The sequence below is a fragment of the Syngnathus typhle genome, linkage group LG2 (genome assembly GCF_033458585.1).
Source record: "Syngnathus typhle isolate RoL2023-S1 ecotype Sweden linkage group LG2, RoL_Styp_1.0, whole genome shotgun sequence".
NCBI classification, from domain to species: domain Eukaryota; kingdom Metazoa; phylum Chordata; class Actinopteri; order Syngnathiformes; family Syngnathidae; genus Syngnathus; species Syngnathus typhle.
This window is the reverse complement of record NC_083739.1, coordinates 24869049-24888161: the sequence shown is the minus strand read 5'-3', so window position 1 is coordinate 24888161 and position 19113 is coordinate 24869049. Positions and strand designations below refer to the sequence as shown.

Below are 19113 nucleotides of genomic sequence, written 5' to 3'. Positions count from 1 at the left end.
GACGGTGAGGCGGGTTCTTTTGTAGAGGCGTTCGAGTTGACGGCCAGTTTGTTTCATGGTGCGGAGTTCCGGTGTGTACCAAGGGGCAGAGTTAGTGAATGTAACAGAGGAAGTTTTCCAGGGGGCTAGGGAATCAAGGGAGTCAGAAAGGATGTTGTTGAGCGTGGTGGCAAGGTCATCAGGGGAGGAAGAAGTTGGGTCGGAGAGAAGAGCAGAGGATAAGAGCTGGCAAAGCGTGATTGGGTTTACTGTCTTGATGTTGCGGTAGGAGATGGCGCGCTTTGTGGATTTATGAGGCGAGGGTAGAGGGGCGGAGAAGAGGATGCAGAGATGATCTGACAGTGGAAAGGTGAGAGGACGGGGGTTGGATGTGAGTGGAAAGGAGGAGCATACTATATCCAGGGTGTGGCCTTTGGTGTGGGTGGGGAAGTTGATGTGCTGGGTGAGATGAAAGCAGTCCAGAACGGAGATGAAGTCAGACGTCAGTGGAGCAGTTGGCTGGTCGATGTGGATATTGAAGTCACCGATTAGTAGGAGGCAATAGGAGACTGAGGATACGATGGTGAGAAGTTCAGAGAGTTCAGAGAGAAAAGACGGATGTGACTTGGGGGGGCGGTAGATAAGAACAGCAGTAGTAGAGTTGGGGAGGGAAAAAGTGAGATATTCAAAGGATGAAATAGATGGGAGGTTGAGGTCCAATTCAGTGATTGATAGGGACCGGTTATGGATGACAGCAATACCACCTCCTCGCCCAGAGAGGCGGGGTTTGGTGATGTAGCTGTAGTTAGACGGAGTGGCTTGGTTGAGAGAAAAATAGTCCAGGGGCTGTTGCCATGTTTCACAGAGAAGGAGCAGATCCAAATTATTGTCCAATATTAGTTCGAAAATAACTAGTGATTTGTTGGAGAGGGAGCGACAGTTCAGCAGTGCAAGGGTGATGGATGAAGGAACGGGGGTGGGGGAACGGAGATTGTTGAAGTTCACAGTACGGAAGGTGGGGGTGACGGGGGGGCGAGAGTTAGTCCAGAAAGAGGGGATGGGTGAGCCTTCAGGGAAATGTCGTTTAAAAGATAGTCCGGAGCTACGGTGGATGTAGCGGCGACGGCGGAGGATCCCAGCCTTGCTGGCAGCTGAGGCAGCAGCAGCAGGGAGACGGTGATTATGGTTGAAATGATGAAGATCAGCAGCAGTGTAGACAAATGGACGAGTAATTAGTGGAATGGAAGCCCGGAGTAGCAGAAGTGATAGTTCATGCAGGAGATGACACGTGACAGCAGCAGGGAATAATCCAGATAAAATGGTAGAAATGGCTAGTAGCTGGTTAACTAGAAGTTGGTAGGCAGTGAAATGCATGGAAGCAGCAGTGGACCGAGTCGTGATGTTGATGGAGTGGGTAGTGGTGTTGGTCAATCCCGACTGTACCCGAGCCGGGAGGTAGGAGGGTCCGGTGGTGGGTTGGCTAGCTGGCTAGCGTAGCTCGTAGTCAGAGGGAGCGGGATCGGAGAGGTGCGAGCAGAGCTCCAGAGATACGCGGTGGGCAGGAGAAAAGGCGAGGAAATAAAAGAAAAAACGGGCACACTTAAAACGGGAAACACAAAACAGACGGGGGACGAACAAATAGCGGACACGGTTCGGGGTAGAAGCGGCAGTCAACAGACAAGACAAGAAAAGGGGGTTATTATGATAGCATAATAAACAAGTTGTGACTTCAAAATGTTCAATTTTCATGAAAGTTAGCAGCATGAGGTTAGCTTGCAGGACCTCACATGAGTGAGAGCCCTCACACAATAAAGTTTACCCATCAACTAAAACGGCTTTCTTTCAGGTGACTTTAAGGTCTCTGCGTATAAGCCGATGTTTAAATTGTTCCACACTATGTTTGTTGATTAATTTTCATGAAAGTTAGCAACACGAGGTTAGATTGGTAAGCTTGCAGGACCTCACCTGAGTGAGAGAGCTATCACGTTTGAGTTGTTCCACACTATGTTTGGCAATAAAACCGTTTTGGAATTTCGCCCCTGGTACGTCGTCGTCCTCCAAAATGATGCGTGCAGCTGTAGTCGCCATTCAAATGTTTGTCCGACTGTTTGGATCGGCTGAATATTTATAAGTGAACGTGACGTCATTTGAGATCAACCCCATTCAGCTTTGGGTGAACAGAGTTCAATAGTTGACTCACAATTTTCGAAGAAGATATGGGCTGCGAATAGTGAAAATCTGTGTAGAATTGAGGCCTGGGAGTCCCCTCTTTAAGAGGAGAATTGTGTCAAAATTTACACAAATTCATCCATGATTTTCACGTGTTTTTCAGATCCACAAGTACAGCATACAGTCAAACTTCTACATACGATTGCTTAAACATACACATTTTTCAACATACGATGTGAAGTTTGATCAAATATTTGACTCAACACCCTAAGCAATTCCGGACATACGACGTCATTCAGGCCGCTAGAAGGCGGCACGTCAGGATAACATCAGTTAGCGTCCCAAGAAGGTTAACACAAAGGGTATTAGTGGTGAAAAAACGAAGATGGTTATGAATTCCTTACAATGAAAAAAAGAAATCATAAGGAAGCATGAGCGCGGAGTGCGCGTGAGTAATCTTGCAGAACAATATGGCTGTAAAAACATGCCAACAATTTCAACGATCATTAAGCAGAATTACGTACGCCCTTAAAGTGGTCAAGCCATCCAAAGGATCACCTTCATCTCTTAACGTCGCAGCCCTACCCTGGAAGTGATGAAGCGCCTATTGGTTGTACTTGTATGTATAAACGACAAAGAGATTGCTGGCGAAACGATCACTGAAACGATCATATGTGAGAAGGCCAACGTCAAATATTGCGTTATGGTAATGTTATGTAAATAGGATAAAACAAATGATAAAAATAGAGAAATATACATATTATATATATACGATATACGCAACTTTATTTTGAAATCCAGTTCATTGTTGCTTGCTTCCTCTTTCCGGGAACAGTGCGCGGCGTGTTGTGTTGTGAGCAGAGCAGGCACGTGAAAGGGGAGCCGACAACTACGCGGCTCCTGGGCTGGTGCTATGGCTAGTGTCCAAGAAGACGAGGAAATTCGCTCCCCTTTGGGCTTCAAGTCATTCGTTTGGAAGCACTTTGGATTCCAAAGAAAAGATGGCTCAACCAGGGCTGTGAACTCGGGGAATCGGACTCGGTCGGACTCGGTCATTTTTGCCGGACCCGGACTCGGTGCTGATTTTGACCGAGTCCACCGAGTCCGACAATAAAAAAAAGAGGCAAGACGCAGCCAGAGAGTGTCAGGTTACAGTCAGCGCGGTAGGAGTTGGAAGAAGCAGTAAAAACTCCACCAAACTCGTCGTAATGACCCGTGATATACCGTTTTTTTCCGTGTATAGTGCGCCCCCATGTATAATACGCACCCTAAAAATGGCATGCTGATGCTGGAAAAAAGCCTGTACCCATGTATAATACGCACCCAATTTTTATGAATTTTTTTTTATGAAATTTTTTATTTTTTATTATTTTTTTTAATTCCCAATGATCGTCACACACGCAGGGAGGCAATGGGTCCCATTTTTATAGTCTTTGGTATGGTCTTAACTAGGCTGGATGTAATTTTTTTTGTTGGCGTTGATTTCTCCGACTGTCCTTAAACGCACCACCACGCTCCGTGCGCGCACGGGAAAGAGGCGTGCGGACGTGAAAAAGGCGGGTCTGTATGGGAGAGACGTTGAAGAGGAATAAAAACACCTTTGGAAACCAAAACTTGGTGATTTCAAGTTTCATTTCGAGGGACATTTGTCACGTCTCGTCCCCAGTTTTGCTATGTTCTAGGTCAGGGGTGGGCAAACTTTTTGACTTGCGGGCCGAACTTGGTTCTAAATTTGGACCGGAGGGCCGCACCAGGAGCAGATGGATGTAGTGTTTGTTTGAAGTAATATAAACGACCTGTAAAGGTCATTGCATAAAAGGTTTTGGCCTTTAGTAGGTAGTAAAGCATGGATATTCAAAAAAGGTTTTTGGAAAACAAATGCATTTATTAACAGCATTAACAAAAAAAAAAAACCTAAAAAAACTGCTATCAGTGATTCTCATAAAATACGACACTGTTATTATGAATAGCAGTCTCCATCACTTCAGTGCCTGCAGGTCAGATTAATGAAAGATGTTTATCTTATGAGATCACATAAAACGGCAAACATTCTGACCAAATATGTCATCTTGAAGAATGTCCTTGAGCATCCTGCATTGTTTGAAAATGAGAATGGTCGCTAGTTTCAATCCCTGCTATTACAAATCATATTCAAAATGCATTTTTATACAACAAACTTGAGAGCCTCCCCTTCATTTTCAGTGGGAACCGTGATGTTGGTCTCCCTTTTTTTTGCTAGTGCGTCATAGTCTGGAGTAAAAATTGTTGTGGCAATTCTTAGGAGAGATCCGAGGTGTTGGTCGTTTACCTAGATCTGTGACGGGTTGATGTTGATGTTCATGTGGCTGAACGTCACGTCGAGCCAAATTGGTCACTCTTTTTTAAATACTTGGCACTCAGTGTCCACCTTGCTTTTCCTTGGGCGACTAATTTTAATGGAAGGATTCCAGAGGAAGGTTTGTGGGTGGCTTTAGCGTAAAACTGTATCTGAAAGCTCAGCGCGCGAATTACAAGAATGCTGTCGTCACAGCCCACGCTCTAAATTCGGCACTGCTACAAATAGAGCGCGAGTGCGCCATGTCCGTACTACTGAGTACGTACACGCACTAGTGAGTGTGCACCGAGCTTTCTGACACGGCTTCCGGTAGTGGATGCGCAGGCAAGCGGTTCCCCATCTACTGGGGAAACGCAGTCATTGCAGTAAAAATGACCAAAAGAAAATGTTTATTAATACAATTTATTCAGGTTTGGCGGGCCGGATTAAACGGTCCCGTGGGCCGGATGTGGCCCGCGGGCCGTAGTTTGCCCATCCCTGGTCTAGGTTGCCATAGTTTCTGTTCGCGTCGCCCCTCTCTTCCTGTGTCACCTCAATCGATATAACGTGTTTTGTATTTAAGTCCTGTCTGCCCCTCGCTCACCGTCGGATCATTGCATGTGTTACTGTCATGATGTCTGTTTGCTTTCTGTTCCTGTCTTTGGTAATGTCACCCTGTCTTTTTGTTCCACGACTTTGTCGGTCAGTCCTGTTGTTGGTTTTGTTTTCTAAAAAAAAAAAAAAATTAAAAAAAAAAAAAAAAAAAAATTTTGTACCCATGTATAATGCGCACCCCAGATTTTAGGACAATAAATTCGTTAAATCTTGCGCACTATACGTACACGGAAAAAAACGGTATGTTATATCCTTACTATTTTCCAGGTTCTTAGATAGCAAGAATAGGTCGGACAACGACGTGAATGATAACTGCTTTATTCCTTACTCACAGTGCGTTTACAGGGCGTACCACAACAACACAGAATACCCATCCCACTTCCGGGGTTTTTCTACTACGGGATTTGAGTTAGCCCAAAATACACAACATCTCTTCCCCTCTTACAATGAACGCATGAACAACATAGTCTTATGCACCTATAACTTGACATCTTCAAGATCTATCAATAACTACCATTAAACAATTATCATATATGGTCCAGACAATTATGACAATAATATTCCCATGAAACCTTAACTTTGGGTGAGGGTGGACTACCTCGAATTATACCGAATTTTAGCGAAAAACCGATGTCGTACGGCGTCGTACGGCGTCAGCACTATGTTGTTTTCAATAAAAACATGAAGAACTCCCGTTTGCGTCAGTCAATTTTAATTTTTATAAAGGATTATTCTCATTTGATGTGTTTAAATTCATCCGCGTTCTGCCATTGAAGCGGGGTGCATTCAAAGACCAGCAAACGTGAGTTCTTCATGTTTTTATTGAAAACAACAAAGTGCTGACACCGTACGACATGGGTTTTTCGCTTTCCAAATAAGGGGTCGTCACTAATTATTTGTGTTTAGATAAATGTCTGAGCTATAATTGTGTAATTAATGATTAAAACTTGAAAGTATCTGTTTATTGTATTCGTTTATATGTTTAATAAAGACAAAGCCATCACAAAACTGTTGTAATTATTTAGATTTTGATCTAAATTAGCCTTGAATAAAGACTAAGCAGTCACATGAATTAACAGAAAAAATGGATATCCGGACTCGGACTCATGGTCAAGAGGACGGACTCGGTGCAAAAATCCGACCGAGTCCACAGCCCTGGGCTCAACGGACAAGACACGTGGAGTTTGTAAATCCTGCCATGCGGTGATCAAATATTCAGGGAACACCACAAAAAGAACGCACTATCACAAATTTCAATGCAGTAAACAAACATGTGACAAACTACTTTTGATTTTGCACTACATGCTGTATTATTGGCCATATTGAACAGTTCAAAGAGTAGACACCCTGTAATGTTAAAATTCTATATAAAGAGTTCTAAATTAAGTTATTTTTGTTTTATAGAGTTAAATAACAACATACATATTTTATTTATGTATAGTTCTCTGGTATTGCAAGAGAATTTTTGCATTTGGATTATGGTCAAGGTGTAATGTTTACTGCATTCATCATAAAGAACTTATTTTTGTTTTGTAATTAAATAGTTCAGTAATGCACTTTAAAGTTAATGGTATTACAAAAAAATAAAGAATATTCATTTTTCTTTACTGATTTATGAGAAAAAATATAGGAATTTGATAAAGTTCAGTGTTAAAATAAGCACTTTGTATACTACAATACTATTGTAATTTCCTAAATAAAGAGTTTGCAGTACCTTGTTGATTTTGCGTATGAATTGTTATAAATCAGGATATTGTTTTATATCGATCGTAGAGCACTATATCGTGATGTATCGTGAATGAATCACAGCAGGCTTTAAGATATCGGCAAATTCTTTTTATCGAAATGATATCGTATCGTGACAAAACCCCCGATTTACACCCCTAATATATATATATATATATATATATATATATATTTACATATATAGTATATGAAAAATAGAAATAAAATATTTTTTAAAAAAAGCTAAGTTAGTTTGAAGTTCACATACTGCAAGTTACAATAAGTTACATAACGTATGTATCTCTGTGTCTCTAAGGTACAGTTACAATAAAAAAAAAACTTTTTATTGATTATTCTTTGTAATTTATTTATTTTTACATTGCTGTGATCTAATGCATTTGTTTTATTGCTGTGTTATTATCTGCAGTATTTATGAAGGCGTTATTATTTTTTGGCTGTGGAACGAATTGAACGAATTTCAGTGCATTCTTATGGGAAAACCATTACTATTGTAAATGAACTTGTAAATATGTAACTACAGTCAAACCTCGGTTTTCGAACGTCCCGGTTCTCGAACAAATCGGAATTCGGACGAAAAATTCGAGGTTTTTTGCTTCGGTTGTCCAACAAAAACGGAGGTCGAACCTCGCAAAATGAGCCGAGAGGACACGATAAAAGCTGACCATGCGACCCGGATGCCGACTGACTCCGTTCGTTATTGTATTTTCCTTACTTTGAGGATTGTATTAACCCCTAATCATGCCTCCAAATAAAGCAAGTGGGAGCAGTAAAGCCATCCTAAAACATAAAGATGTTCTTAAAGTCAAAGTCAAAGTCTGCTTTATTGTCAATTTCTTCACATGCCAAGACACACAAAGAAATCGAAATAACGTTCCCACTATCCCACGGTGACAAAGTACACAATATACATACAAGTAAACAACACAAAAAAATAAAAACAAGAAGGCACAAACAATGAATAAATAAGAGTGGTGAACAAATAATAAATAAACAAATAACACAATAAATAAGAGGAGCAAAAATGGAGCAAGTGTGCATACAGCAGACAGTCAAAATATAGCGCAAAAGTACAGGACGCTACGCAGAAGGGGGGATAGAGATCAGGATCCTAACAGCCTGGAGAATGAAGCTGTCGGTGAGTCTGGTGGTGCGGGAGCGCAGGCTCCTGTACCTCTTCCCAGAGGGCAGAAGATCGAACAAAGAGTGAGCGGGGTGACTCACATCACTCACAATCGTGGTCGCCTTGCGGGTGAGATGGGAGGTGTAAACGTCCTTCAGGAAGGGGAGTGAAGCACCAATAATCTTACCAGCCGTGTTCACTATGCGCTGGAGGGCCTTCATGTTGTATTCAGTGCAGCTACCACCCCAGACAGCGATACAACTGGAGAGGACGCTCTCAATGGTGCCACGGTAGAATGTAGTCATGACGGCCGGAGGAGCACTTGCTCGCCTGAGTTTCCGCAGGAAGTACAAGCGGCGCTGAGCCTTCTTGGCCAGTGATGCGGTGTTGGCAGACCAGGAGAGGTCCGCACTGATGTGCACCCCCAGGAATGTGGTGCTGCTCACTCTCCACCACAGCACTGTCGATGGTCAGCGGCAGGTGTTGAGTGTGACCCTTCCGGAAGTCAACAACAATTTCCTTGGTCTTGTTGACGTTCAGCAGGAGGTTGTTGTCCCTGCACCACGCGGTCAGAAGGTCAACCTCCAACCTGTATTGAGTCTCGTCGCCCTTGGTGATGCGGTTGTTGCTGTAGGTTGCAGTCCGACAGTGAGCGCCCAGCGCGCTGCGGGTACGCGATCGGACCAAATTAAGCTCCCTGCGGACTGAGGTCCACTAAAATTTGGGAAAGTCTATCGGGACTTTAAAAATATTTTCTAAATCTCAGTGACGGCTCTGTCACAGTAATGCGTTCAGCGCGGAACAGTTGCGCCATCGGACAAAATTGCGCAAATGAAAAAATGCTTAAAAAAGGCGTTTTTTTTTTTTAGTCTTGCAACGGATTAAAGTTTTCTTATTATTTGTAATGGGAAAAATAGATTCGGAATTCGAACGATTCACTTCTCGAACCGCCTTCTGGAACGGATTGTGGTCGAAAACCGAGGTTTGACTATATATCCTTTGCTGTCTGCAGATAAGTTGATATTGCAAATGAGAATCTGTTGTCGATTGCACTACCAGAAACGTTAAAAATTAAAAAAATAATAAATTAAATACACATGAACAATTTTACGAAAGTTGAATGATTTTTTAATTAGATGTATTAAGTTTGTTTCATTATTGTTATTGTTGTATTAATAAGAAGGATGATATTGGTGTTTGTAACTGCAGTGAACAGGTTAGGTTGCATCATGTCAGATCTTTGATCAAAATTAAATCATTCCCCATTTTATCTTTTTTATTTCAACTTCATAGGCAACAAATTACTTCATAATCACAAAATAATAATTCATAGTCTTTTTGTTCTTTGCGATTACTGTGAGTGGACAGCGCGGACAGTGTGTAGAGTTAGTATGAAGTAGACAGCTCTACTCAGCTCAGTGGCCCAGTGGTTAGAGTGCCCGCCCTGAGACTGGAAGGTTGTGGGTTCAAACCCCGGCCGGGTCATACCAAAGACTGTAAAAATGGGACCCATTGCCTCCCTGCTTCAGTCTACAGTCTAACTAACTGTAGACCAGTAGTCCGTGTTTTTTTTTTTTTGCCTTTCCCTGTGCAGCGTCTCTGTTTTTAGCGTCACCTTCGTCCTTGGTGTGTGGACATTTGAATGACAAAGTGTCTGTGTCCCTCCTTTAATGCTATTTTTGGAGAGATACAATTGAGAGAACTTCGAGACTGAATAATTTTGCTTATTGAGATTGGTGACTGGAATTATTGTTGACTGTTTGAACAATGGAGACTTGTATGCTCAACTCAGCTACGTGCAGGCGTGCACTTGTGTAAATTAATGAATCTCCGCGGTCTTAACAGAGACAGGTTAATATATCCGAGATCTAACAAGAGCCCCAAATCATTTAGGAAGATAGCCGTTGTAAAAAGGGCGTGGTCATCCTGACGCCGTGTCTCGACCCTAGTTACTCTACATGAGCATAGCTTGACTTTAGAGGGATTGGCGTCCTGAAAACATTCAATTGATTCCTTCAGAATTAATTTCTTAGAGGCGGTTAGCACTCGGACGAATATTTTTCCCCCCCGATTTATTTTACTCTCGTCTCCCCATGAGAGCCGCGTTAGAGCAGCGGGGACAAAGGAGACTTTTAACCCTTTAAACGGAGAGCCGGTCGCTTACGTTTGATAGGTGCGGATTTGACAGTTTCCCACAAAAAAATGGGGGGAAAATGGGGGGGAACTTTACAGTACTATATTCGAAATATAAAATATTTATAGCTGCAGGCCCAAATTCAGCGACTACGTGACTTAGTCACTATGTGATTAATCTATGTGCATTCAGTTAATACAGTCGAAGGCGGCAGTTTTGATTCTAGCACCAGAGTGATTCTTACAGATTTTGTTTCAAAACTTCACCAAAAGCAGGTTGGATCAGAGAGAGTGACAGTGAAAGCAGCCCTTTTTACATCTTTATTCTGTGCGGTGTGAATGCTCCTACCCGTCTTGTTGGCCTCCAACAGTGCCTCATTGACATCCTTGGTGGTGGTGTTGGCATCACTGTATGTCTGCTTCCATTGGTCCAGCTGCTCTCTGAATGGACGCAGGATATCTTTGACATGTGAGGCAGATGCATTGGCCTGATGAATTGCTAGCTTGGCAATGTAAATGTCCTGAGGGATGTCTGCAGGGCACACAGAAGTGAACACTTAGTGTACTTTGTCAAACGCACAGTTTTTATCAAAGTGTCACCGGCTCCCCGGTAACGGGTTCAATAAGCCGGGGTGAAGGGACTCGTCCGTAGCTAACCACTCGAGTTAAATTAACTCTACCAGAATCAATCTAATTTCTTTACCACGCCAATCCCTCTCAAGTCATCCGACGCGCGAGCCGAGTAACTCAATTCGAGGTGAGTCGTCGAAATGACCGTGCCATAATGATGGCTCCCTTCGGTTGTTTGATGCTTGTGTTATGTTAAAATAACACAATATGTCTGAAATATCCGTATATTTTTAGTAGATGCCTTTGTTAAGACCTCAAGGATTTGTTAATTTACTCGAGCGCCCTCGCCCTGGCTGAGCTCAAGATAACTACTTCGAACCAGATCTGACAATTCCTGATGTTAAGGATTAAAGCTTTCTTCACTTTAAAAAGAATTGAACGGATTTAAAGAATGACTATGATAGGGAAATAAAGACATTTTAAAGTTGTAATTACTGCATATAAAACCATGCTCAACATAGTTAATACGAAATAATCGATACCGAATTAAGGCTTAAGAAGAGATTTAATGAATAAGCAAGAAAAATAATTACAAGTCGAAAAAAACAAGACTCACCCACTCAGAACAAAAGAGGAGACTAAAGGTCTAAAATCCTATTTGGTTGATTGATTGATTGATTGATTGTATATTTATTGATCCCCAGGGGTGGGGAAATTCAGGCCCCAGCAGTATTCATACCACAGAATGGGTATACAAAAGACGCACAAATGGCATGAGCGCAACTCAATAGGCTCTCATAAGGCTGCCACACAACGGCGCCACAAAGAAAGCCAGAAAGTGCTCAAGATAAAAGCCATCAAAGCAAAACAAAGCTAAAAGACAAAGGAAAAAAAGTAACTGTGGCCAACCAGCACCCCTCAATACAAGAGAACATCCCAAAACACACTAAATAGCCTCCACGGGGTCCATAGACAGGTGTAGGGGCAGTCCAGTCCAACGGCGGCCAATGGACCGTGGTCGTGAATCGGTGAAAAACATCACAAAGCAGGCAAACGTGTGAGCAGCGTCCTGGGCACCCAGTCGGGTGCACGTGCAGATGGTCACCACGGGGCTAGCATGGCGAAAGTCGTTGGTTCCGACGAGCACGAGGGAGCGGACTCCCCACAGGGGTTGCGGCTGCAAGGCCAAGGCGAGGGACCCGGTCATCACTGCCCGGATAAGCAGGAAGCCGCCGTAGAGTTACGCCGGTCTCGACCGATGATCCCGGTCCCAGGAAGAAAAAAAAATAATACAAAATATCCGATCCGAAGAGATACCGAGGTGCGGTAGAAGGCACCAGCATTGCCGAATGGACAAGAAGACAGAAAGAAAAGGGAGAAAAGAAAGTCGAGTGATCAGCTCTCCTTTGTTCCAAAATCCGAATTCTGTTTAAAAAAGAGGAAAGGTCTGGCCGTGAGGAGCATAGCCAAAAAAGTAAAATTGGCGTCTTCCCCTTTCTGCCCGGGGCGGCTGTCTCCTCTGCCATCCTCGAAGCTTATAATTTGACAAAGTCCAATTCGAAGACTCTGGAAATTCATTTTAGTAGATTTTGGTTCAATCTAAAAAAGAATGCAAAATCTATCTTTGTTCTTTTACTCCGGGCAGCGTCACGGCCATCGCCCTGACTAGGAAGAACCGTGCCCGCTCTGTGTCCGGGCAACATATTTATAGGCTTCTGGCATTACCTCATCGTGATATGTAGGTGCACCACTGGTTGTCTTGGCAACCTTGCTTCAAGCAGCAACCACTGCGCCTGACCGCAGTCAGTCACCGGATGCAGATGTTTCCTGTTTTGCTCGTTCTTTCTTTTACTATTAGCCCTTAATGTCTCCTCTCAACTTAATACATTCAGGTATGGATGGAACACCAATGTTAAATACAGGTTGGACAAAACATTGCAACATGAATCACATATATCTTGTCTAATAAAGATCAATCTCAACACATAATAATACTTAACACAATAATGGGTTCCTCCAACTTAAACACATATATTGATATTGCTCAAGCTGTTACATCTTAAAATTATGGCATAGCAAACTCCTATTACGAAATTGTGCGTTGCTACGTGTTTGAACAGGTCTTGTCCTCCCAATTGCTAACAATTTAATTTATTAGATTTGTTAATTTCCATCAGGTCACCCCTATGTCAAGCTTTAACACCATCATCTCCTGGTGAAATTTTGAACTACTACATGTTTTGAGATAGCCAATGTGCCTGGGCCAAATTCAATACCTAATTTTACACCATCTCGTACCACCATGCCACTTGACAACTTTCCGGACTATAAGATGCCTTGCACTGCTGATGCTGCTAATATATAGATCTTTCACTCGCCCTTGGTTGTGTGCGTTCACGAGAATAAAGGGGTGTTCAAGTTCTCAGAGATTTCACATAAGAACGCTGCAACAGCTCCTAGATACAGCTGAGGTTATGCCTTTTTTGTTTTTACACTTGATCCTCATTCAATGGGCCGATGATGAATCTACAAGTGGGTTGTATCCAGCTACCGCCCCCTCCCAACACCAGACTTATGTGCCAAGGAAATTATGCGAGTGATTACCTGTGGACAAGGCAAAGGCGAAAACAATAATAGAGCTAAAGCTCGATTTTATGCGGACTTTGGGGTCCAGAATTTGGGAATTGTGTTAACCCCGAAAGCGCGCTACACAGTAAGATTATTATTATTATTATTTTTTAGAGAGGCATGGTTTTAGTCAGCCAAAGGGGTCCTTTCCACGTTAATTTATGTCAGGCATGTTGTTGGGGAGCTACGGCTCCGTTCGCCATTGGTCATTGTGAATGTTCCCCATACATCGAAGTCTGTTGACACTTTTATTAAAAGAGAACCTATACGCAGATGACAATATCAGGCAGACTGAATAAGTCGTTTTGATGCTATGCAAATTGGATGGAAGAGAGAATACAGCAGCCACTTATTCTACTACTGTGTCCGGCCACGTTCTTTGTGATTTGAGCGCCTGTGTAGATGAGGTGATTCCGCAAACCTCCCTCTTTCCAAAACATCCATCTAGCTATCCATAACACTGTAATAAAGCAGTCATAAAGATCAAACAGCCTGAGTGGAATTATTGTTGTTTGTTCGAACAATCGAGACTTGTAATTATTTTTCTTACTTATTCATTAAATTCCTACTTTATAATCATTTAATTTCAATTAATGATTATTCGGATCTTTTAAGGTCCAAATCTCTTTTGTTTCTCTTTCATAGTCATACTTTGAAACAGTTCAGTTCTTTTTTGAAGACAGCTTTAGTCCTTAACATCGGGAATTGTCAGATCTGGTTCGAAATAGTTATCTTAAGCTCAGCTAGAACGAGTCTGCGCTAGTGTAAATTAACAAATCGCCACGGTCTTAAAATAGACAGCTAAATTTATCCGAGATTTAAGAAAAGCCCCAAATCAAAGGAAAATAGCTGCCAGGACAAAGGGCGTGGTCATTCTGACGCCATGTCTCAACAGCTACTCTATGCGCGCGTCACTTGACTTTAGAGGGATTGGCGTCCTGAAGAAATTAAATTCATTCCTTCAGAATTAATTTCTTAGAGGCGGTCAGCACTCGGACGAATATTTTCCGAATTCCGGCTGATTTAACTCTCGTCTCCACATGAGAGCTACGTTAAAGCAGCGGGGACAAGGGAGAGTTTTAACCCTTTAAACGGAGAGCCGGTCGCTTACGTTTGATAAGTGCGGATTTGTCCTTATATTGTTAATTTAAAATACTACAGTAATCCCTCGTCTATCACAGATAATTGGTTCCAAGACCATCCGCGATATGTGAAACGTAGTGTCACCCTCTCATTTTTAACATACCGTTTTTTTCCATGTATAATGCGCCCCCATGTATAATACACACCCTAAAAATGGCATGTTGATGCTGGAAAAAAGCCTGTACCCATGTAAAATACGCACCCAAATTTTGACTCCTACTTAAGTCCGTAAACGTAAAATTATTTCAGAAAAAATATCATCTTTGGTAACAACCGGATGTTATTCTGCCGGTCAGTATCACTGTGCATGCGCTAGCAAACTCAATAGCGAAGAAATGTTTCGGATTTGTGTAGGGTACATTGTGACAGCAAACGAGCAGGTGATCAGGAAGCGTCTGATAAGAGAGCAATGTGTTCGTATGGAGCGTGTTTGAAGTGAACAGCAGAGAAGAAAGCGCATCTGTAATGGCGGCCTCCGTATCATATCCGGATAAAAAAAATAAATAAATACAGAAATTTAGTTTTGTACCCATGTATAATGCGCACCCCAGATTTTAGGACAATAAATTAGTTACATTTTGCGCATTATACATGGGAAAAAACAGTACATAAATTTTTTCTGTATCAATTAGTGTATATTAAACCAGTGGTCTCCAACCACCGGGCCGTGGGTCACTTGGTACCGGGCCGCCAAGCCACACAGAAAAAAAAAAAATTATCGACGATCAATTAATTCAGGTCAAGACACTCGTGCCGGTCACGTGACATGTTTCCCCAGTCGAGCCCGCAAAGCTAATATGTCTCGACAGGCTAACTAACCAGGCAATGAAGCATTCAAAACGGCTTCAACACATGGAGACCAAGCATCCTGCAATAAAAGACAAACCTTCATCCCTTCGGGTGTCATTGTCTCCGATTACGTCTAGATGGGACCGGCTCGTTTCTGAGAAACAAACTCAGTGCTCCTACTAATTCAACGTAATGGTGAGTTTTATTTTTGTCATTTGTACTTGTTTTTATGTCAGTCGTATCGTTTTATTTCATCGTATTTATATATTCATTATAAAGGGATTAGTTATTTATTTATATACCGTTTTTTTCCATGTATAGTGCGCAAAATTTAACTAATTTATTGTCCTAAAATCTGGGGTGCGCATTATACATGGGTACAAAAAAAACCCTTTTTTTTTCTTTTTTTTTAAATCCGGATATCATACGGAGGCCGCCATTACAGATGCGCTTTCTTCTCTGCTGTTCACTTCAAACACGCTCCATACGAACACAGTGCTCTCGTATCAGACGCTTGCTAGATCACCTGCTCGTATGCTGTCAGGATGTACCCTACACAAATCCGAAACATTTCTTCGCTATTGAGTATGCTAGCACATGCGCAGTGATACTGACCGGCAGAATAACATCCGGTTGTTCCCAAAGATGATCTTTTTTCTGAAATAACTTTACGTTCACGGACTTAAGTAGGAGTCAAAATTTGGGTGCGTATTATACATGGGTACAGGCTTTTTTCCAGCATCAACATGCCATTTTTAGGGTGCGTATTATACATGGGGGCGCATTATACATGGAAAAAAACGGTAAATGTATTATTTATTTATATAAATGCCGGTCCGCGAAAATATTTCTGACATGTAACCGGTCCGTGGCGCAAAAAAGGTTGGGGACCACTGTATTAAACCATATAAGTGCATTATGTTATCATTAGAATATGAAATTTTATTATTTATTTCTATTATATATATATTATTTATAATATTAATAGTTTCAAACATGTAAATACTATATGAATACGTAGTATAAATGACAGAAAATAATGTAGAAATAATACAAATATGATACTCTTATTATTATTACAACTTTTTTATAAAAAGGTCCAAGTGTATGTACTGCAATTGTGTGGACACTCCCTGCTTTCTGGTAGCGTGTGGGCAACTTTCGTGCCATAATTTCTCAATTTAGCAGGTTTATTTTTAATTTGTGATTCATTAATTTTTTTCAATTTGGAAAAAAATCTGCAATGTACTGGAGCCGCGATAAACGAACCGTGATGTAGCGACGGATCACTGTACACTGTAAAATTGGTTAATGAACAAACCGAGTTAGACAGAAAGTAGCGTAGAATCCAAGTGTGTCAAATTGAGCTTCAGCTGTAATTGTGAAAGTCTTATCACAGTTTCTTGCCAAAGTATATAAAACGCAACTATGGTTGTGTGTGTGAACATGCATACAGAAAGAGAAGTTCAGGTTGTTCTTGATCGTCATGAAGTCCATGGCCACTTGATTTTGCTTTGCTTTGACATTGTTAAGTTGCTTGTGGCCATCTTCCAGCTGAGCTTTTACCTCTGTGGCATGGAAACAGGCATTAGGAACAACACAAATAATCACAAATGTTATGCTTCATCTACCATATCAAAGTCACACAGGAAAAACAGTATAAACGCTAAGCTAACATAGCAAAAAAATTACTCAGCAACACATCTACCTCTACCATGACTACAGTAATCCCCCACAGGCACCATTAGAAAATTTACCAATTTACCGTATTTTTCGGACTATAAATTGCGTTTTTTCATAGCTTGGCCGGTAGGGGTGTAACGATTCATTGATACACATCGATTAATCGATATAATGCTCTACGATTTATTGGCATCGATGCTAAACGTAAACATCGATTTATATCGCCGTGTTTGACCTCGGACATTAGACGCGACTTTATTTTGAAATCCAGTTCATTGTTGCTTGCTTCCTCTTTCCGGGAGCAGTGCGCGCGGCGTTGTTTTGTTGTGAGCAGAGCAGGCACGTGAAAGGGGAGTCGACAACTAGTACGCGGCTCCTGGGCTGGTGCTATGGCTAGTGTCCAAAAAGACGAGGAAATTTGCTCCTCTTTAGGCTTCAAGTCATTCGTTTGGAAGCACTTTGGATTCCAAAGAAAAGATGGCTCAACGGACAAGACACGTGCAGTTTGTAAATCCTGCCATGCGGTGATCAAATATTCAGGGACCACGAATCTCGCTGCACATTTAAAGAAAAAACACGACATCAAAGTTCAGTGTTAAAATAAGCACTTTGTATACTACAATACTCTTGTAATTTCCTAAATAAAGAGTTTGCAGTACCTTGTTGATTTTCCGTATGAATTGTTATAAATCAGGATATTGTTCTATATTTTTTATTTTAAAAAAATACATATCGATCGTAGAGCACTATATCGCAATATATCGTGAATCAATCGCAGCAGGCTTTAAGATATCGGCAAATATTGTATCGTAGTTCTTTGTATCGATATGATATCGTATCGTGACAAAACCCGCGATTTACACCCCTATTGGCCGGAGATGCGATTTATACACTGGAGCGATTTATGTGTGAAATTATTAAGACATTATTATATCATTTCACATGTAATTTCCACACTAAACCACAAGTGAGCCCTCTAGGCCTGTGTTGATAATTGTGTTGAACATTCTGACATAAGCGACGTACAAACGGAATCGTCGCATTGTCTGCCTCCAGTGTTAGCGGAGTTGTTTAAAAGTGACACAGAGGATGAAGATTTCATTGGATTTAGTGATTTGGAGTGACACGGATGGTTGGGTAAACTTGTTAGCATGTTATTCATGCTAAAGTTATCTGAATAACTCTTACTATGTTACGTCAGGCACGTTCTCAGTTCGTTGTTTAGTATATGTCATGTAACGTTAGCATACCGTACAATTATTCAGCCTGTTGTTGCCTCTATTGTATTTTTACCGTTTTTTTCCGTGTATAGTGCGCCCCCATGTATAGTATGCACCCCTAAAAATGGCATGCTGATGCTGGAAAAAAGCTTGTACCCATGTATAATACGCACCCAATTTTTATGAATTTTTAAAAAAAAAAAATTTAATTTTTTTTTTTTTTTTTTTTAAGTCCCAATGATCGTCACACACGCAGGGAGGCAATGGGTCCCATTTTTATAGTCTTTGGTATGGTCTTAACTAGGCTGGATGTAATTTTTTTTGTTGGCGTTGATTTCTCCGACTGCCCGTAAACGCACCACCGCGCTCCGTGCGCATGGAGCGTGGTTGAAGTGAACAGCAGAGAAGAAAGGAACAAGGCAAAGTGTTGTGAAATAAAATATTACCTGTAATACGGATTTAGGTAGAGAACTGAACTCTCGCTCTTTATATAGCTGACGTGTCTTGCTCATCCGTTCTGCGCATCTGTAATGGCGGCCTCCGTATGATATCCGGTTTGCGTGTGTGCGAGAGCGAGAGAGAGCGAGAGAGAGAGCGTGCGAGAGAACGCTCAACCGTAGCGCGCCGCCGACCGCCCAACTGCACCGGGCTGGTCGATTATTGTGACAGAGCCGTCGCTGAAATTTAGAAGATATTTTTAAAGTCCTGATGTACTTTCTAAAATTTAAGTGGACCTCAGTGCGCACTGCGCAGGGAGCTTAATTTGGTGCGGTCGCGCAACCGCAGCGCGCCGGGCGCTCACTGTCGCATTGCTTAAAGAGCGCCTTTGTGTTTTAGGATGAACAGCAGAGACCAAAGGAACAAGGCAAAGTGTTGTGAAATAAAATATTACCTGTAATACGCATTTTGTTATTTGCTGATTGAAACTGCTAATTAAACTGTGAATTGAAACTAATAGGAAGAAAACAACTCTCGCTCTTTATATAGCTGACGTGTCTTGCGCA

General features: G+C 41.8%; 1 protein-coding gene across 5 annotated transcripts in view; it reads right to left on the bottom strand.

Annotated features, from left to right (window-relative positions):
• The window catches only part of lama5 (laminin, alpha 5), a 348173-nt gene that overhangs the window by 97133 nt on the left and 231927 nt on the right, over nucleotides 1-19113 (bottom strand). For 4 of the 5 annotated variants that reach the window (XM_061273122.1, XM_061273123.1, XM_061273126.1 and 1 more), the window contains 2 exons: nucleotides 16661-16774; nucleotides 10426-10608 (listed from right to left, as the gene is read on the bottom strand). In XM_061273122.1, the coding sequence (XP_061129106.1) occupies nucleotides 10426-10608; nucleotides 16661-16774 (297 nt within the window). The remainder of the gene's footprint in view (nucleotides 1-10425; nucleotides 10609-16660; nucleotides 16775-19113) is intronic. The other variant, XM_061273125.1, reaches the window with a different exon arrangement.